Source organism: Macrotis lagotis, chromosome 1 (assembly GCF_037893015.1).
Source record: "Macrotis lagotis isolate mMagLag1 chromosome 1, bilby.v1.9.chrom.fasta, whole genome shotgun sequence".
NCBI lineage: Eukaryota > Metazoa > Chordata > Mammalia > Peramelemorphia > Peramelidae > Macrotis > Macrotis lagotis.
The window spans coordinates 119,290,819-119,312,896 of NC_133658.1; the positions used below are offsets into that span (position 1 = coordinate 119,290,819).

The following is a 22,078-nucleotide window of genomic DNA, read 5'->3' on the forward strand; positions in this document are numbered from 1 at the left end:
ATTAATGCTTATTATTAATTAATGCTTATTATTAATTAATGCTTATTATTTGCCAAGCAAAGGACTATGGACCATTGAATTATTTGAAATATTATTGTGTACAAGTAATTTGGTTAATTCTTTAAAATTTAGCACTTAATTTACCTTTAAATTATACTGGTTCTTTTGTCTTTTGGTGTCTGTTATTTAATTCCTGTTTTTGAATAGAGGTAGAGAAATGATAAATCATTGTTATCAGCTTGTGGAAAGGGTTTTGCTGGAGTAAAAGTTATAGATATTTAATGTTTATGCAACTAAACTTCATTGCTCATGCTTAAAAACAATATAATCCATTAGACTGAAAATAGAAATTTTAAATGGCTCAATATGTGCTATTTGAAAAGTATATAAATGATAAACATTTAATTTCATATACATTCTAATTCTTATTATTCCTTTCAAATCCCTTCTCAATCTTTTATTTCACAGTGAATTTGATGTTTATTATTCCGGGCACCATCATGTACATTAAATTATTTTTAAAAACTATTCATTTTAAATCATTAATGTTAAAATTCAATACAACAAAAATCTAAATTAATGTTTCAGGTTATAATAACTTCTCACTCCCTCTGTATTGCCACAGGATTCTTTGTCCATTTAGTCCCCTTTTTAGAGGCATTGCTTTGCTCATCCTTCATTTTCAAAAAGAACCAATGCCATTATAGATTATATCTTGACTTGTGTGTGAATTGGATTTAAATGAGGTAGAATTGGGTAAAATTGTCAGTCTCACCCTCTCTTAATTTTCACAAAAATAAAGACTGAGGTAGGTTGAGCTAATATAATAAAAATGATATTTTTATCAAAGTAATTTATTTATTTGATGTGAAAATAACAACAAAATTCATTTGGAAGAACAAAAAGTCAAAAATCTCAAGAGTGCTGGGCTTGTAGTCAGAAAGACCTGAGTTCAAATAGGATCTCAGAAACATATTAATTGTGTGATCTTGGGCAAGCCACTTAACCTTTATCTACCTCAGTTTCCTCAACTGTAAAATGGGGATGATGATAACTATACCTCATTGCTATAAGGATTAAAGAAGGGAAAGTGCCTATAACATGTTGTTTCCTTCCTTCTATTCACTTTCCTCTCCCATATGGTCACACAGAGGCAGCTAAGTAGTGATAGAGCACCAGCCCTGGAGTCAGAAGGACCTGAGTTTCAATCTAGCTTTAGACACTTGGCACTTACTAGCTGGGTGACCTTGGGCACATCACTTATCCCTTGCATTCAGAGCTTTCTCCAGTCATCCTGATCCATTTCTGGCCTCTAAACCCAGATGATTCTTTAGTATAGCACCCCCTCTTTCAAATCCAATTTACTCATGGTCTTCTTCCAAGAATGAAGTACAAACATCATCATAATCATCATTATCATAGGGTATATTCTGTTCTGGTTCTGCTTTATCTTATTTCAGAGTTTTTTTCCCCATTTTTGGTGTTTATACATAGATAATATTCAACCAACACTCTCGTGAACACCCTTCCCCCACTACACAAAATAATGGTTGCTGAAAATAATTGAAGAAAACTGCTTGATATCATCATTTTGGTTGATACTATATTGTATTATTTAACAGAAAGATGCACACTCTAACTTTGAATCTGATCCTTGCTTGAAAATTTGTTACTTCCTTTATACATTGTGAGTTCTGGATAATGTGCAACCTGAAAACAAACACTTCTGTCACGGAGACACTTTCAGTATGATCTGATCCTAGAGTAAGTTACTTAGAGATGTAACTGCTTAAAAAAAATAGCAACAACTAATATTTAGAGGTGGTCTTCCTGCTTCCTTTCTCTCAAATTTTAGCAAAGAAATTGTATTTTATCATCTTTTGGGCAAAATGATTTGTCTCTGCCTTAATAATTTACTTATAGATGGGGCCCATACTATTCTTTCTTACTTCTGTCTCCCTTTCCTCTTTGCTCTTTTTACACCCAGCTTAAATAGGTTTGCTTAGGATTCCTTTGAATAGTAGATATGCATTCCTGCCTCTTAAGCCCCTATTTCATTCCCCTAGCTTGCTGTGCCCTCTTCCTCCCCTTTCTTATCTAAGCCTTTATCCTACCTTGAAAGTTCTTTCAAATTCTGCCTCCTCTCTGAGGTCTTTCTCTACCTGTTATCTTGTCTACCTCTGAACTCCCCGGCACTTATTTCCTGTAATTGTAGTTCTTGACCTTTTAAAATGAGAAGACCTCTTTTTAGCTCTGAAAAAATTTCTTGCATTCCCTTTTCTCCCAGATGACAGTACATAATCAAACAATATCTGCTGATTTATGTATATAAGTTTGGGATATCAAATAGCTACTATGAACTTGAATTCATATTTTATAAATTATAACATTTGAAAAATAGTGATAGAATACATACACAAATGTTAAGTCTATGGGTTTTTTTTTGTTGATAGAATGACTAAATTTAATAAATATAAGATAGTGAAAGAGAATTACATAAGAGAGGTGCAAAGTGCTATTCTATGCAAGATCCATAGAAGAAAAGATAATTTATAGCTATGGAGATGTTAAAGGAAAAGGTGTTATCTGCAAAAGATTGCCACAAATGAAAATGGAGGCAAGTAGGAGGGAATTCCAGGAATAAGAATCAGCTTTGAATAAAGACTCAGTGATGGGAAGTATGGATTATGTTTGGAGATAAGGAATTCATCCAATTGGGCTCTTTGTAAACTAGAATTCATCTAAGGCATAGGCACACTGAGTTGTTTTGTTGTTGTTGGTCTTGCTCTTAGAGATTACAGTACTAGAATTGGCTTCTGTTATCTCTTCCAGCTGAATTACATATTCAGAAGTTTGAATGAAATTGCAGTCTTCCAATCTTTTTTTTACTATTTTGTTGATATATTTTTAAAAATCTTCAAATTAAAAATTAAAATAACAGCTCACTTGTCATCTCTCACTGATTTCTCTCCCCATAGAATGCTTCATCGAACAAATCAGCACACCTGTAATGTCTGAAAGTCCTTCTCCAGTCTATCATTCTCTTCTGAGAGGCAGGAGAGGAAGCATGCATCATTATCTGTTTTCTAAAGTAACGGTTGACTGTGAGCTTCTTGATCAGGGACCTGTTATTTTGTCTTTCTTTTGAAAAATGTGCTTAGATAGCACCTGGTATAGAGTAGGTACCTAATAAAGACTTTTTTGACTATTGACTGACTGCATAGGTCACTGACTGATCTAGTCTTTTTCTTTGAATACTTTCAAAGAACCTTTCAGGTTTATCCTTAATTGAAACATTAGCAAATGGATTTGGGATAAAAATACCCACCTGCCTTTTCTAGCTGCTTGTTCAAAGTGAAACAGAATGCAGATTCCAAGACCAATAAGCGTTTATGAGAGTATTAAGATGTTCAGAAAGGACTATATCAAATTTTTGTTTTCTAAAAATAGCTGTCAGACTTTGAGGAAGTCACTTATCTAATATTCCTCACAGACAGGAAGCGGAAGTCTCCTGTATTGTCTCTGCAGTAAAACAGTATCTTTCCCCTTGTAAGCACTCTGAAGAATTCTTGTCCTTTCCCTTCTTTATGTTTTTCAGTCAGGGGTGTTTTAAGATCTGCTGAAGATTTATGTATATATAAAGGTCACTTGAAACTAGATCTTTTACTAGAAAGGGGCTGTGTTTCTTGGTTAAGGTAAAGGGATGTGAGGATGGGAAATCCATCTTTTAAACACCAACTCTGGCCCAGGGGCTAATTGAATGATACCATTTCCACTTGAAATATAGATGTTATCTCCTGGTCAAGTTTTAGTGACTCCTACATGTTTGATTCATCTTTAAGAAGATCTAAGCATTTTTATTTTCTGGGTCACTGATCAGTTAGAGTCCATAAAACAGCAAATAAATGTGCTTGATCTGTGACTGGTTGAAGGGTAGCTATTTTGAAAAAGGATGAGGCTATATAGTGTAAAGTCAATCATTTCTTTATAGTCACTTTTAATATTAATTAATTAACTAAGCATTAGCTTAGTCCTGACTTTCATTGTTTGGTTGTTTTTTGACAGCTGGCAAATCAATATTTTCAAAAAAGCATTTATGTCTCCAGTTCATTCTGTTGGCATAGCAAAATACCTTCCCTGTGTTATTGTTTAATCATTTCAGCCATGACCCCATTTGAGGTTTTCTTGGTAAAGATACTGGATTGGTTTGTCATTTCCTTCAGTTCATTTTACAGATGAGAAAATCGAGACACTTAGTTAAGTGACTTGTCCAGGGTCACACAGCTAAAAAGTACCTGAGGCCAGATTTGAACTCAGTTGGATGAGTTTTTTTGATTCCAGGTCCAGCACTCTCTATATATTAGCTGCCTTGCCTTGCACATAGGTGCTCCATAAATGTCCATTGAACCTAATGGCATTATCAGACAAATGTATCTTGCTTTCTAAGATGTTGTAGCTACTTAAAATCCTTCCCCCCCATATACTCTTCTATCTCATTGGCTTACAGCCTAGCCTCCTTTCTTGTGTAACTTTCATGGTGTGTGAATTGCTGAAATAAAACTTTATCCTGCCTCAACATGGCATTGAAGTGGCATTGAATTCTTAAAGACTATGTTAATAAAGTTCAGATTTTGGCAAATCCTACAACCTTACATTTGAGAAGTATAAGCATAGTAACAGATACTGTGCCTATTGCTAGAGGACCAGAAGGGCATATCACCAGATTGACAGTTTTGGGTGGTGAATTTTTCAGCCACAACAAATCATTAAGTACTGCAATGGCATGTGATTTGTGTTAATGGAGAGAATATTCTGGCAAAATCCCTGAACTTTAAAAGAAGAAAGCAAGGAAGATAGTTGTGAGTTCCTTCACAAGGGAGAGAAAATATTTTGCCTCCTTTAAGGGGGAAAAAATAGAGCCAAGGAGAAGAATATTTTGTTATGAGTAGATCTACAAAAGATCTAGCCTCAATAAATAGGTAGGGAAAGTAAACGTATGAGGTAAGTGAAACCAGATAATTGAAGTAGAAACCCTCTGAACTTCAAAATAGTGTAGTCTCCCTAGAATGTCGATTTCCTTTTCTTTTTTTAAATTTTCAATTGCCTTTCTTTTTGAGATTTAATACCCTGTTAGTTTTTTCTACTCTCCAGGCTTCTTCTCAAATGTGGTATGTCATTCATTCATTTACATATTTTTTTCTTTTTTCTTTTTTTTCTGAGGCAATTGGGGTTAAGAGACTTGCCCAGAACCACACAGTCAAGTGACTGAAGTCACATTTGAACTCAGGTCTTCTTGACTCCAGGGCCAGTGTTCTATTCACTGAACCACCTAGCTGCCCTTGGTGTATTTTATATTTTTGCAAATTAATTCAAGGTTGGAGATGTACAAGACATCCATCATTCCTGCCACAAACTAGTTTTTGTTCTGTATCCTCTTTGGAGATCTCCCAACATGCTGACTGACCCATTCAAATCTGTGCTTCCTTATATAGAAACTTTTTTATTATTCCACCTGCAACCTAGAAGACAATTTCATCCTTCACCTTGATGTTTGAAATAAGAAGTTCTTATTTATTTTTTGCTTTCCCACTAATGGATGTCCTTGACTTATCCTGCTATCACAGTATAGGATCTTGCACAGGTCTAAGCATGTAGTAGGTGCCAGGGAATATTTATTAAATTGTAAGGATATTAGTGATTTTGCTGCTCACTTCTCATACTGATCCAATAGAACGCCAAAGTTAGTTCAGACAAGAGTACTTGAGAAAGATAGACACTTGCCACTTCTTTATCTAGTCTTTTATCTATTTTTACTTGTTTTGCTACTAATTTAGCTTTCCTTCTATATAGTCTTTGTTTTGTTTCCTTTTGTTCCTGCCTATCCTTTCCTTTAAATCCAATCAATTGATGACTTGACATCAACATTATCACTACTCAATTTTTTCCCTAATAGTTTCTCAGTTGTCATCCTTCTCAAGTTGTAATGGAACAGGACTGTTCAGAGTTCTGAATTCTTTCAATTTTCATTTAGAGTATTGTGGTCATTGCATAAATAATTTCTATTCTTCATGCATTAGCTCATTCAAGTCTTCCCTGATTTCTCTGAATTGATCCTTTTCATCATTTCTTATGGTGAATGATATTTCATCACATCCATATAACATATCCCAGTTCTTTATAACAATAACATATAACAATAACAAATGCTGGTTAAATAGGTTTGTACAAACCCTCATACATTTTCCATGCTATGCTGCTCCCTTACCTTTACTTGTTCTTTTAATATTCAAGGTCTTCTCTAGTCTCACCCCAACCTGTCTTTTTAGCCTTGTCTCCTATTACATTTTCCCCATCTTGTGTACTCAACCTGTTCTTCACCCTCATCTTTCCAACCCTTTCTCCTTTCCTGATTTTATCCTTCTTCAAATTTCTTATAATATTATGCCTAGAAATATCTTTTGGATCTATGTCTCTTTCCCTTTTACTTAGTTAAATATGATCTATGAAATAAACAGCCTACACATAGGCTGTTGGAGCTGGAAGGAATCTTAGAGATTAATCCTGCTTTAGTTCGCTTGTAAAGAAACTGAGTCCCAGATGGATCAAATGACTTACTCAAGGACACATAACTAGTCTGTTCTCATTTTATCTTGAGCTCTTGGGAGCAAAATTGGTGTTGAATATAATCTTTATCCCTAACATTGTGTGTAGCACAACGCCTCATACCCAATAGGTACTTTGTACATAAATGAATGAATAACAGCTCTTGCCTATGATATAATACTCTCCCCCCATATACCTCTATTGAAATCCTAATTATTCTTTTAGGATCAAATTCAAAAGCCATCTCTTCATAAAGTCTTCTTCAACCCGACCCTGGCTCCTTAGAACATAACTACCTCCTTTATATTTATCTTTTTTCATTCTGTATTATTCTGGTTTGTATATGTGAGGGCCATGAGTATAGAGATCATGACTTATTTAATTTTTGCATCTCCCCAGACTTTAGCACAATGCTTTGCACAAAGTTACTTAAAAATGTTGAAGTTGCATCCTAGGGGTGAAGATTGAAGTTGCAGAGTAGACTGCTGAGACATAAAAATTCAGAAGATGAGCCTGGAGTTTCTTTGGGGTGGAGAAGTAGCCTGAAATCTTCCAAATAAGGAAATTTACATGTAGGCTTATGAAAGTGTCACCCGAAGGATGAGAGACTGCCTTTCTGGGGAATCAAGGTGTTGAATTAGAAGATTACATGCCTGGGGCAGGATTTGGAAGTAGCCTGATCAGAACTAAAAGTCTGGCAGGAGTTGAACATTTATTGTTTTGAATGTCAAGGAGCAACCTCGGCTTGCATACGCCACTTTAGCCACCAGGTTATCTCTTTGTATACTGAGGCAGAATCCAATACTAGCTAAACCCCACTCTACTGAAATTGCTTTTTTAGAGGATATAACTAATGACAAATGCTGGATATAATAGCATTCAATTTCACCTCTCAATCTTCTTGACCTCAATGAAGTATAACTTTGACTGAATTCTCTCTTCCTATATTTTCTTTTTTTTTTTTTCAGGATCTATCTATCTATCTATCTATCTACTTACTTACTTTGCAAGGCAATGGGGTTAAGTGGCTTGCCCAAGGCCACACAGCTAGGTAATTATTAAGTGTCTGAGGCTGGATTTGAACTCAGGTACTCCTGACTCCCGTGCCAGTGCTCTATCCACTATGCCATCTAGCCGCCCCTCTTCCTATATTTTCTATGACATTGCTTTCTTTGGGTCTTCCTCCCATCTTTCCTCCTGCCTCCTTGGCCTTTTCTTCCATCTAGCTTCAATGTAACTATTTCCTCCTTCCCCAGGCTTTGTCCTCAGTTATCTTGTTTAGACTCTGATTTTATCTATTTCCAGTAGGTCCAATTATTTCTGTGTAGATGACTTCCGGATCTATACATAGTTCCAACATTTTGCTCTGATGACTTTTACATTGCCTGCTAGACATCTCTATATGAATCTTAGATTTATAGTGACATCTCCTTTGTCCTTATCATACCCTGTTTTTGGGATACATACATTATTTTTTGGGATACGTGCCTTGTTCTCCGGTAGGACAGGAGCCATCATTTTTCAATTTTAGATCTCTATTGCCTAGTGCAGTGTCTTGCATAAATATTTCAGTTGGTGTCAGCTGTTGTCTTTCCTGTCTTATTGTATCAATATTGACTTATACTTGGTACCTTGGACATGGACCAGGAAATGGGAAGCACTCAATACCTGAGGAGTATAAGTAACTGGAAAGTAACCAAAAAGGGGTGGGGAAATTAGGAACGCTAAAGGCTTGAAAGGGGATAAAAGAGACCTTCACTTTCCAGATGAGACCCCTGTAGCTCAAGTGAATATAATTTACACAAAAGTCAAGTTAGCAACATTTAGAAATCATCATTCTAGTTTCAAATAAAGTTTTTTGGTCCATGGCTGCATTTTCACAGTTTGAATGGGTTTGATTCCACCTATTTATCCTATATATAGCTTGCTTTTATATATTTTTTTACTTAGTCTTCTCCATTAGATTGTAAGCATTTTGTGGCAAGGACTTTTTTTTTCCTCTTTTATATTTCTAGTGCTTAGTTTAGTGCCTAGCACATAGTAACTTAATAGATGTTTATTGAATGAATAACTGATTAATATCACTTTATACTGACAGTTATCACTCATCTGTGAGGGTAAGGAGGTATCACTAAGATTGGTTAAAAAAGCCCAAACCACAGTATTAATTTTTAGAAAAGTTGATCAAGAGGACTTGCTAGAATAATTCTGATACTGACTGTGACTGATATTTTAATTCTAGTTCATGGGTTCTTATCCTGGAGTTTGTGGACTTAAAAAAAGATTGAGTTTTTTTTTTTTAGTAGCTATTTCAATTTGGTGTTCTTTATAAGCCTCTATTTAATTTTATTCAGTTGAAAATGTTATTCTGATAAGAGGTCCATGACAACAAAATGTTATCCCCTGTCCTAGTGGTTGCCCTGCCAAATAAAAAGGGTTAAAATTTAGAAATGAGTTATTATTTGATCTCATCAATATTTGATGCAATAATGCTTATTCCTTGTATCTTTTGAACAGTTTAACAAATAAGAATATGGCACTGGACTTGCTAGGTTTACAAAGATAAAAGATAAGAGTTCATATTTTGACCATCTTTGCCCTGAAATCTTACATTCCTTAGAGTCAGTCCATCCAATGCATAGAGCTTTCAGTTTACTGGGAGAGAGATTTATCTTATATTCAAATGAGTGTGATTTAAGGTAACATGTGGATGGAAACTTTCACACTGCAAAGAGATCTTCAAGGTATGGCTAGATGACCTTTTGGGAAGGTGGCAGAAGGTCTTATTTGAATCCAGATTGAACTGGATAACTTCTGAGTTTCTTCCCAACTCCAAGATGTTGTTAGAGATCTAGAAAAAAGTGAGGAGGAAGAGAATAGACTTTGCTTTCTTTCTGTTCAATTCCTTATAACCCAGTGAGATAAAGAGGGCAGTTTTAGCTTAGAGCAGGAATAGATAACTTTTCTCAAAGTAGTTTCCCTCCTTTCCCCTCCCCCCTTATCATAGTATTTATTCCTTTGTGAGTTGAAAGGTCAGAGTGTGGCAGAGGTGAGGAGCAGAGAAGAATAACTGGTATGTTGGATTGAAAGATGCCCAAAGTATTGCTCCTCTCTTAGACCCTTACAATTAGGTCTTTTGTATGATTAAAGTATAAGCTTCAAAACTTGCTAGTTGCTACTGTACCCCCCTCCCCACAAGTCCTACATGAGGGTTAGATGTAGGAGCAGGTTTCCCTTGTGTTCTGTCACATGTTCTAGGAGTTGACTTTCTCCCTTTTGGGCAACACAAGGCAAAGAAAGAACAAGAAAAAAGAAAAGACTCCTCCAGGGGACATTGCTTGGACTTTCACATGGGCAGAGAACCAATTATATATATTCTTGCCACAAGGAGATGTGTGGATTTGGTGGGATGGAAGTAAAGAACAGGCTGAACCAAATTTCCCTAATCAATGAATATATTCTCTCTTAGTATCATTTATATGCTTTTGGCATCATTTCTATGTTGAAGAATTAAATATCACAGTTGACTGTGCAGTTTCTTGTGGTAATGGAATAGGATGCTTCTAGACATAACATAATGTCATGTGGTAAATATCCTGTATTTATAACTCTAAAGTAGTTAACTTTCTGATCCTGCAATATATAATATTTCAAGAAGGATATGAAGCTGTTTAATAAAAAAAGGACTTTTATTGAAAGCCTATTTGTACATTATTTATATTTCTCACAATACCCTTCTCTCAAAGCTATTTCTCTTTAACAAAAAAAAAAACTAAGAAAGGAAAAATTTGCAGCAACCTAACCAATATATCAAAAAAAGTATGATATTATATTTGCAATGTTTCATATGCATAATCATTCCCTATATCTTTAGGGGGAGGAGGTGACTTCTTTGATCTCTTCTTTGGGACTACAGATTGATGGTGATAATTTCTCAGTAGTAAAATTTCAGGATTGGTTTGGTTGTCTTTCTTTGCATTTCCCTTGTTATAGACATTGGGTATATGGTTTTCCTGATTCTACTTATTTCACTTTGCTTTGGTTCAATAGATGTTCCCCTCTTAATTTACTGTTTATCATTTCGTATGCCACAGTAAGATTCCATTAAATTTAGATCACCACCACAACTTGTTTAAACATTCCTAGTTTGATGGGTATGTATTTTGTTTTCAGTTTTCTACTACAAAAAAAAGGGACACTATAACTATTTTGGTATCTATGGGGTATTGATCATTGACTACTATTTATTCCTAGCAGCTAAATTTTTGAGACAGAGGGTATGCTTTTCTAATTTTTAACCTAATTATTGTAACCACAGATATTTGTACGAATATATATAGGGTTCTAAAAATATTATAATGAAGCTTAGGGATTTGGGGACCTAAAAAAGGAAAAGTTGAATTCCTGAGGTGTCATAACAGGCAATAGGGCTAATTTGTGACTATACCAAGGGCAAGATTGGAGTATTGGGAGCACAGATTGAGGAAGTCAACTATAACAGAGCACTGGTGATCCCACAAAACTTGGTAGAAGAAACTGGAGATCTTTAGACTAGGGATGACTGGATAGTTGCCTTCAAATAGTAATAAAGCAAGATTAATAATGATAATAGAAGCTAGTAATTAAAGAATATTTTAAAGTTGGTAGACCACTGAAGATATTTTCACTTGATCCTCTTATCATAGTTCCTAAAACATGATGTCAATAACCCTGGGAAAGTAGTAGTATTATTTCTCCTGTTTTACAGATAAGAAAACTGAGACTGAGAGAGATGTTAAGTGATTTGCCAAGAGATAGGTGTCAATTAACATTTATTAAGGATTTACTGTGCTAAGATCTTTGGGGATACAAAGAAAGACAAATGATAACCTACTCTGAGAGAGTAATTGATTTCAAAAGTATTTTGGGGGGTGGCTAAGGTGGCACAGTGGATACAGAACCTACCCTGGAGTCAGGAGTACCTGAGTTCAAATCTGGCCTCAGACACTTAATAATTACCTAGCTGTGTGGCCTTTGGCAAACCACTTAACCTCATTGTCTTACAAAAAACTTAAAAGAAAAAAAGTATTGTGTTCAAATTTTTTGTGTGTGTGTGTGTGTTCAAAAGTATTTTGCATGGTTTGGTATTCCAAGAATTTGTTTTTATTGGTGTAGATCAACCCATAGCTCCTTCATGCTTTACTGGATGGTGTTCATGAGTTTCTTTGACTCAAAATTTATCAACTTGCAACTAACCTGTTGATGAGCCATTCTGTACTTAGCTAGAGTAAAAATAATGTCCCTGGACCAACAATATTAAATATCTGCCCAGCAAGTTTAAGACCTGTTTGTACTCTTGGCTTAAACTTCAAAACCATATTAACTGCATTCTGTGATAACAGAATTATATGAACTCGAAAATATAATGATAGCAATCCGTTCAGTGATTTCAGTGTTATTAAAAACTTATCAGTATTTCTAGTAATTTGTTACAGATTTAAGCAAGGGAAATTAAATATTATAAATATTTTGTTTGTGAATAGCTGATTTTATTGTGAAAAATTTCTACTCAGTAATTTGGAACTACAGAGAAGAAAGGGGCCAAATAGGAATCAGTTATGATAACTTCTGGAGTACTAACGTTTTCTCTTTTTTGGTGGGTTTTTGGTTTAGTTTTGTGGGGCAATGAGGTTAAGTGATTTGCCCAAGGCCACACAGCTAGTAAGTATGAAATGTCTGAGGCTGAATTTAAACTTAGGTCTTTCTGACTCCAGGACCGGTGCTCATCCTCCATACATATGAATACTTTCAGAAACCATTTTCTGTTACATCAGAAGTAATCATTATTAGGTAGATGCTGAAATCTTAGCATCCTCTTGACTTTCCACCATTTTTGTTCTGCTAATTCTTAACAATGGATAACTCTTAATTGCTTAATTCTCTCATCCTATTGCTTGACTACTGAGCAGTATTGGTGAAAGTCTCAAAGCTGGTTTAATTCATTATAAATTTACGCAAAAAAACTTCAGATGAGTCTCTACCAACTGTGCAGAAATTACTTGATTCTCTACCTAAGTCATTCCTAAAAACACCTGTTTCCTCTCCCACCTATTGTGAGCCTTCTTAGATTGTCATCATGTCTAAAAATTCTGGTGTCTTTACCCATTCATTTTCTAATATTCTTTTTTCAGACTATAAGGTGGTCCTATTCCTTGTTTGACTCACTCTTACATTTGTGTTTCTTGATCCATTCCCTACCTACCTTTTTCAAAAATCTTGTTTCTTCTGTCTTTTAGTTCTCTCTTTTAAATTTCTTTTCCCACTGGCATTTTTCCATTTTTTTGTGTTTTATGGTTTACAAAACAAGTTTACACATGCTACCTCTTTTGAGCACTTTTGATCCTTAAAGGTAGGTTCTATTATTATTTCTCTTTTATAGTAGAGAAAACTGAGTCTAAAAATTAGGTCACTTGCCCAGGGTCACATAGCTGTGAGCTCAGGTCTTCCAGACTTTTAGCCAACTAACAATTAACCTTCCTTTGAAAGTAAAAGTTTCATTTTATGTTTCTCCTTTTTTATTTACTACAACTTAAGGGAAAATTTAGTTCTGACTTCCTTGATACTAATTCACTCACTATGTATCCCCTTTGGCCAGACTTTTCCTCCTATCTACAGAAAATGTTTGTTCAAAACACTTAATGAACCCTTTTATCATTATGTCTAGTGGACTTCCTTCACTTCTCATCTTCTTTGGTATTTATAATTATCTGTCTATAATATGACATTATTGACTAATTAATTCTTCCTTGTGTCTCCTCCACTCTTTATTTCTGTGACATGCTCTATTGGTTTTTCTGCCTCTGGTTCCTTGTTTTTTGTTTGTTTTTGCAAGGCAATGGGGCTAAGTGACACAGCTAGGTAATTATTAAGTGTTTGAGTGTGGATTTGAACTCAGGTCCTCCTGACTCCAGGGCTGGTGCTCTATCCACTGTGCCACCTAGATGTACCTAGTTCCTTGTTAATGTATAGATCTAACCTCTCCCTTCTTCTCTCTGGACTTTGTGCTTAAGAATTTGTAATCACTGCAGGGCGGCTAGGTGGGGTAGTGGATAAAGCACTGGCCCTCACTCGAGTCAGGAGTACCTGGGTTCAAATATGACCTCAGACACTTAATAATTACCTAGCTGTGTGGCCTTGGGCAAGCCACTTAACCCCGTTGCCTTGCAAAAACCTAAAAAAAAAAAGAATAATCACTATCACTATTTCATGATATAATCTCTCAGAATCACAAAATTAGAAGGATCATCAAAGGAAGGGGTGAATATCCTAGCCAAGAGACTATTCTTTGACTGGAAAAAAATCCCTGTGGTTAGAGGTTTCTCCCTAGTCAGACCAGTTCATTTTTGGACAGTTTAAATTTTTGGAAAGTCTTCCCTTAGTGTGGAGCCTAAATCTGCCTCTCTTTATCTTCTACTTGTTACTTCTGTTCTTGTCCCTCTTCCATGTGATAGCACTTTAGATATTTGGAGATAGCTTTCATGTGCCTCCCTAAATCTTTTCTTCTCCAAATCCAACATTTCTAGTTTTCATGTGGCATAGTTTCTGTTCCTTCTTTTATCCTGGTGGTATGATTTTGGACTTAATATGACTTTATCTTTTCCTAAAATGTGGCCACCATCAGTGAACACAGTACTCCAGATGTGGACTCACCAGAGCAAAGCACACCAGTATTAATGTAGTCAAATAATGCATAAAGTTGTTGGGGGTTTTTTGATTACTGAGTCACATGGTTTACTCAAATTGAGCTTTCATTTCACTGAGTCCTCAAGATCTTTTTCTTTTGAACTAATTCTAACTGTGCTTTCCTTATCAAATACTTGTCCAATTATTTCTCAGTCTATCTCCAGGTCGCATTACTCCTTAATTTCCCACCAGAGTATTATAATTTTCAAATTCCTTGCTAAAATTTAATTGTGATATTTATTAAGTACTTTTCCATAGTAATTTTCCCCTTTGTATCCGTTTTGTAAAATATTTCAATTGAATGAAATCCCCAAGATCTACTAATTTACTAACCCTGTTAAAAAAGGGAAATGATCTCTTAGTTTGGCACGACCTATTCTTGATAATTACTTTCTGTTTTTTAAAATATATTTTGTTCTCCCCCCCCATTATATGTTGAAACAATTTGTAATTTAGTTTCCAAGACTTTTGTTGTAATGAGAGGAGAGATACAAACTTATTGTAAAAATCTCAAAGAGATCAGTAACTGAAGATGTTGATAAGTATTACTTCATAAACAGAAGTAGAGGGAAGATTTATTTACAGAAAACTTGGTAAGAGATTCATTTAAGCCAGTTCATTCTGAGGGTATTTTAACCTGAGATGAAAGGACAGCAAATGAACAAAAAATGGAAAAGATCTAGATTTTTTTTTATTTTTTTACTAGGCAACGGGGTTAAGTGGCTTGCCCAAGGCCACATAGCTAGGTAATTATTAAGTGTCTGAGGTCAGATTTGAACTCAGGTACTCCTGACTCCAGGGCTGGTGCTGTTCACTGCACCACCTAGCAGCCCTATGATCTAGATTTTTCTACAACAGACTTCTACAATAAATGAAACCCCATCACATTTGGATTTTAAAATTAGATTAGGGGGTGGCTAGGTGGCACAGTGGATAGAAGACCAGCTTTGGATTCAGAAGTACCTGAGTTCAAATCCAGCCTCAGACACTTAATAATTACCTAGCTGTGTGGCCTTGGGCCACACTTAACCCCATTTGCCTTGCAAAAACCTTAAAAAAAATTAGGTTATGGTATGAGGAATTAGAAATGGCATACTCTACCTTAGAAGGTATTGTCAAACCTAATATGTTAAGGTTATAAATGATAAAGGCATATAAAATATTTTGTGAATCAAAAAGCACAGTGTGCCAGCTGATAATAAAATAATAAAAGGAGCTGTAATGTTTGTTGTTTCAGCCAAAGCACTTGTTCATACCTTATGCAGGAGCCAGAAAGCAAAAGTAATGACCTCCCTGGGGTCTGAGGTCCTTAGCTCCTTAATAACAGTTTTTCAGTTTCTAGGGTGGTTTCCTCACAACAAGCATGGCATATGGAAGTACTTATTTTCCCAAATGAAAGATGATGATAAATGACTTTCAGAGAGTTATCCAGAATTCTGATAAACTCAGATCTTTTAACTCCTGAGTCTGGTGAATTTGCCATGCTATCCCATTGTCTCTTAATTTCAAAGACAATAATGAGGGACAGCCAGGATGTGTCATGTGGATTGACTTTGTACTTTTTGCTAGGGTCTCTAAAATTTTATTCTGGCATGAATCAAATTTATTCTGGGCTCTTTGTACAGTAGATCTTAGAAATGGGCATATTTTAAAGAGACATAAAAGCTAAAGCTACTGTATTCTTGAGCCATTAAATTGCTTGAAGTCCTGAGACTGTTGGGAAATATTGATTAGACTAGTTGATATCAGTTCCCCTTTACAATTCTGGGATTTTATGATTATTTAAATAACATCTTTTCTATCTCCCTAGTCTCATGAAGGAATTTGAAGTTATAATTAACATGCAGTCATAAACAGTTCACATTTAAAACATGGTGGGAATGAATTATAGTCCTTAAACATGTGCCCACCGCCTTATACACACACACACACACACACACACACACACACACACACACACACACAAATAAGACACATCTCAGTCTTCTCTAGCACACTCCACCTTCACTTTCCCATAAAATTAACTGCTCAGATCTTATTAATATAGATACCTCCATTTTAGCAATTATAGGAACAATTATCTGATTGAACAGACTCACAGACTGGTATCAATCACTGAAGTCCATGTACTACTTCTCTTTTCTCCCTCTTCTTCCATGCCTTTATTATAAATAATATGTGTTTTCACTACATGTTTTCAGATTAATTTTTAATCCCTTCTTGTCTCTGCTCCTCTTAAGATGTCATTAGTTAGATGGTGCAGTGGTTAGAGCTCTTGCCTTATGGTCAGGAAGACTAAAATTCAAATCTGACCTAAGATTTGTGTTACCATGGGCAAGTCTACTGCCTCAGTTTCCTTGTTTGTCAAATAATAGAACCTACTTTACCTCTGCCTGTGCCAGTTTCCTTATCTATAAAATAATTGCACCTACATCCAGGTTTTTTTTAGGATAAAACAGGATATTTGTAAAATGCAGTATTTAAAGACTACTAACTTTGTAGTGACCAGAATATTTTGTTGTCTTCCAAAGATGATAAATTATATATATTATGTATATGTATATATGTATATATTTATATTATATCTAATTTTAGAACCTTGACTGATACTGACAAATTTTTATTCTCATTTTTTTCTTTATAAGTCCATCAGTTTTATATTTTGACAGCATTATCTTGAATGTGTTAGAGTGAGTTCATTACATGTTAGTTTCTCTGAAACATTTTAACATCTCTGTTAGAATTTAGAGAAACATATTTACTCCTGATGATTTAGGAGACATCTATCCATGAAGAATAGAGAGAAAATGTAGTCTCACCAACTTCCCATTTACCATTTTTTAGCAGTATATTAGATTGATCCTACCCATTTTATGGGGTTCTTTTCTCCTTGACCTTAAATTGAGAGATTAATATTATTCTGAGGATGCATTTTGTTCTTATTTGGTAGTCCCCAGGATACAGATAATGATATTAGTTATCAGAATTGACTTTGAATTTCAGTCAATAAATAAAGGCTAAAACAGTCTTATCTTCTGGGAGGTCACATTCTGAATGGAGACACCTAGCAAATAACTACATATTGCCTTCCAGGGACAAGCTTTGGTAAATAGGATCCAAAAACTGAATTATGGATCCTAACATTTAAAATTATTCACATAATCATCAAGTCACATGGCTCTATGTAGAGTAGACATTGTGGAGGCTTAAAAAAATAGGATGACTAAAAATAGATGGTCTGTGGTTTGTAGGGCTTAACAGTGATATTTAGGTAGACAGAACAAATAAATGATCACAAAAAGAATGTGCCCAAGAAAAAAATATAAATAAATAATTGTAAACTGTCAACTGATATGTTTCTAATAGTCTTGGTTTTTTTTTAAATTTCAGATATGAGAAATGAGTGTTGGACGCCGAAGGATAAAGTTGTTGGGAGTTTTGATGATGGCAAACTTTTTTATTTATTTGATTGTGGAAGTCTCTAAAAGTAGTAACCAAGAAGAACGTGGAAAAGGAGAAGTTATAGTGCCCAAAGGCAAATTCTGGAGGAAACATGTACCTGCCAAGGCCTATTGGAATAGGGAACAAGAAAAATTAAATAACTTATACAATCCCATTTTGAGCATCCTGGCAAATACAACAGTAGAAGAAAATTTGATTTCAAATGCAAGTGTTCTTAATTCCTGTGAGCCGGACTTATTGGTGATGTCAGCAGTTAAGGATTTTGAAAACCTACCAGACAGATTTAAAGATTTTCTGCTTCATCTGAGATGTAGAAATTATTCACTACTAATAGACCAACAGGAGAAGTGCAAGCAAAAACCTTTCCTTCTGCTAGCTATTAAGTCACTCACATCCCATTTTGATAGAAGGCAAGCAATTCGAGAATCCTGGGGAAAAGAGACTAATTTTGGGAACCAAACAGTTGTAAGAGTCTTTTTATTGGGACAGACTCCCCCTGAGGATCACTTTCCTGACCTTTCAGATATGTTGAAATTTGAGAGTGAGAAGTACCAAGACATTCTTCTTTGGAACTATAGAGATACATTCTTCAACTTGACTCTGAAAGAAGTACTATTTCTGAAGTGGGTGAGCACTTCTTGTCCAGATGTCCAGTTTGTTTTCAAGGGGGATGATGATGTTTTTGTAAATACTCATCAGATCCTAAATTACTTGAATAGCATATCCAAGGAGAAAGCCAAAGACTTATTTATAGGTGATGTGATCAAAGATGCTGGACCTCATCGAGAGAAAAAGCTAAAATACTATATCCCAGAAAGTGTTTATGAAGGGGCCTACCCACCTTATGCAGGAGGAGGTGGGTTTCTCTACTCTGGCAGTCTAGCCCTGAGGCTGAACAAAGTATCTGAACAGGTCCTTCTCTATCCCATTGATGACGTTTATACTGGCATGTGCCTTCAGAAACTTGGCCTCGCTCCAGAAAAACACAGAGGTTTCAGAACATTTGATATAGAAGAAAAAAACAGGAAAAATATTTGCTCTTACACAGACTTAATGTTAGTACATAGCAGAAAACCACAGGAAATGATTAACATTTGGTCCCAGCTTCAAAATCTTCACGTAAACTGCTGAAATATATGAAAGTAAAATATGCATAAGAGAATATATCTTAAACATTTCCTAATTTTCTTCCCTTAATTTAGGTGTAATTTCTGTGCTGAATCATTGGAATTGCTTTTCTGGAATCTTTTTAGAAGCATTTAAACTTTTCATATAGTATTTTGAAAAGTGAGAATGCATATGGTCATAAATCTTCATGGAAAAAAAATGGCATGAAGATTTAGTTCCTCCCAGTGGTCATTATGTTTAAATACTGTTTTCCTTTCACTTCGCAAATCATGAATTTCCCAAGTTTTTAACTGTTTAATTAGTTATCTTTATTTTAAAACCTCAAAATAATAGAAAAGTTGTTAATAAGATTTTATTCTTTAGAACATTGGGATGCAGATTTCCTGGGTAGAAGACAATTTTCATGAAAATTATATCTGAGATGAAATTAATTTTTTATTAATGGCAGTCTAGAGAAACTTAAATTTAAGAATAATTCCTTTATCATTTCTGTCTTTGCTACCACCCCAACAGTATTTTCTTGAGTCAATATGGCCCCTAATTTTTCAAAATGAAGCTGACTTAAGTACTTAATCTTGACTTTTAAAAAGCTTCCATCATAACAATGAAAGTGGGGACACAAATTTTCTTGGTTTGGGGATGGTGGGCAGTATTATTAGGATACTACATTTTAATTTTATAGCTTAGCTGGACATGACCAGTTGTCTCTTGCTAATCACATTGAAATGTCCCCATTCTCATACTGGCAAGAGATGATTATGATCTGCTAATGGGTAATTATTATTGAATTGCTCACTACTTAAGATTGTTTGGTTTGTACTACTAAATGGTCCTATGGGCCTTGAGGGTAATTCTTGATACTTCAAGTAATAACTTGAAGGAGGAGACCATTTTATGAATGGTTTGTCTTTTGAACTCTGGAATTCTTTTCTTGCCATATTTTCCACATTGCTTGTAAAAAATAATTGTTCTGATTAGTGATTGATTCCTGTGTCTATATGTAGAAGTGCCTGTGTTTTTATTTATTGTTCGAATTGACCAAAACATTTTGTTAAATATATTTTGTGTAATATTTTATTTGTATACAGTGTTGTCCTTTAAATATTTAACTAGAGCATGATATTTTTAAAAAACTAAGGTGTAACATGTCAAATAAAACTAAGTGTTATTTTTGAATTCAAAAAAGTTGTTTTTGGTGTATACTACTAGGTTTAACAAGATCCTGCCAAACTATTGACTTATGCACATTATCCAGTATCATGTTATCTTGAAGTACCATTTTTATGCTTATTCTGTCACTGAGAATTCTTATGCATTATAGATTATAGTTGGCTATGTAAAGGGTGGAAATAAAGTCATTGTGTATTTTTAATTCTCTTGTGTAACATTTTGTCACCTTCTAAGCTGCCATATTTCAGAACTCCATAATTAATTATTATCTTACAAATACATAATGATATGTGAATTCTTTCCTTAAAAGCATCCAGTCATCAGAAACTTTCAGAATCTTTAAGGAAGTTAATGTTTTGTCTGTTCTGGTTACTGATGTTTAGAATTCATTTTGGAAAGTTTTCTCATTTCTAGGATTGTAAAGCAAACTGAAGAGGGATAGAGAAAGGAACTGTAGGTAGTATATCAGAGTGGAAAGAATGATAAACTTCCATGTTACACTGAGTTTAAATTCTGAGTTTGCCACTTGCAACCTGAGGAAATTCAGGTTTACTCTTTAGGCATCAGATGTAAAATGAAGTGGTTGGCTAAGTGATCTCTAACTAAGGGCCTTTCCAGATCTAAATCTGTGATCCTCTGAGCCCACAATCATATATTATAGAATTGCAGCACTTTTCATTGCAGGGTGAATTGGTCAAGTTAATTAGATGCTATGAAAATCCAGACTGAGAGTCTAGCTACACTGTTGACAAGTTTAAGGAAGATGGAATATTTCATATCACATAGATTTATGTTTATTTGAAGTCTATTATCTTAAGTTTAACACAAATAATTCATGATAGAAGCTCCCTTCTCAAGGTGAAATTCCTTTAGAAAACAAGGTAATTTGAAAATATAGAGAAGTTTGATTCTCTGTAAGCATTCTCAATATTTGAAAATTCAAGTAGAAGACACTTGGTGAGTCTTAAAAAGGGTGTAAATTCTGGGGCAGCTAGGTGGTGCAGTGGATAGAGCACTGGCCTTGGAGTCAGGAAGACCTGAGTTCAAATGCGGCCTCAGACACTTAATAATGACCTAGCTGTGTGGCCTTGGGCAAGCCACTTAATCCCATTGCCTTGCAAAAATCTAAAAAAACAAAAAAAAAGGGTGTAAATTCCATTTTTAGAAAACTGGGAAATCAATTGCCCTTTAGTTCTTTGCTAGTTGGTGGTTTGAGTTAAAGGATCAGCAAACTTATTTGCTAGAGTATGCCTTCATTTTTATAGCAAAACATTCCCCGTTACTTTGTTTTTTTAATAAGGAAGTCCACAGGCAACTTTTTTGCAATGGGTATGAATTAAAATGCAGTTTCTTGAGAAAAGTGTCTAATGTGCATTTGCTAGAGTAACTTATCCTGCATTTTTGTCTCAGGCAGCTATTTCTCCCACTATTTCTCAGTTCTCAGCCTCATTCCCTCAATTGTCAGTGAGTCTAAATGAACCAAGTGAAGGTTCTTAGAGAGTAAACATTTCTGAACTACCAACAGAATCCCATGTTACAGCTTGGAGAATATTGGTCTAACATAGAAAAAGCAAAGTCCTCAGAATCTCACAAAGGGCAACTACCGATAGTTTCAGTAATTAAGCATTGATACTCCTCAATATTACCTTGCCATTTCATAGCAGAGATCTGTGGCCAAAGTACTTAATAAAGGTTAACTGAAAGATTAACACCTCTCTAAAATGAAAAGGAACTACTAATAGCAACTAAATTTTAAGAACAATGTGTTTTGTGTGTGTGTCTGTTTTAATCTAAAACTCATCCTTTGAATGTCTTGTAGTTGAAATCCTATTCATGTATTAAAATCCAACTCAAATGCCACTTTCATTTAGAATTTTCCTGATCTTCACTGTCATACATAATTCTTTTGAGTTTTTCCTTTGAATTTTTATATTACTTTCTTTGCATATTTTTGTAATTTATATTATGTTTCATTTCAGATATGTCTTATTGA

General features: G+C 34.8%; 1 protein-coding gene across 1 annotated transcript in view; it reads left to right on the forward strand.

The window, feature by feature from the left end:
- B3GNT2 (UDP-GlcNAc:betaGal beta-1,3-N-acetylglucosaminyltransferase 2) overlaps nt 1–20,287 on the forward strand; it is a 33,872-nt gene extending 13,585 nt beyond the window's left edge. Inside the window, exon 2 of the mRNA XM_074206952.1 lies at nt 17,716–20,287. Within this exon, the coding sequence (XP_074063053.1) occupies nt 17,725–18,918 (1,194 nt within the window). The 5' untranslated portion in view covers nt 17,716–17,724 and the 3' untranslated portion in view covers nt 18,919–20,287. The remainder of the gene's footprint in view (nt 1–17,715) is intronic.
- Nucleotides 20,288–22,078: the final 1,791 nt, after the last annotated feature.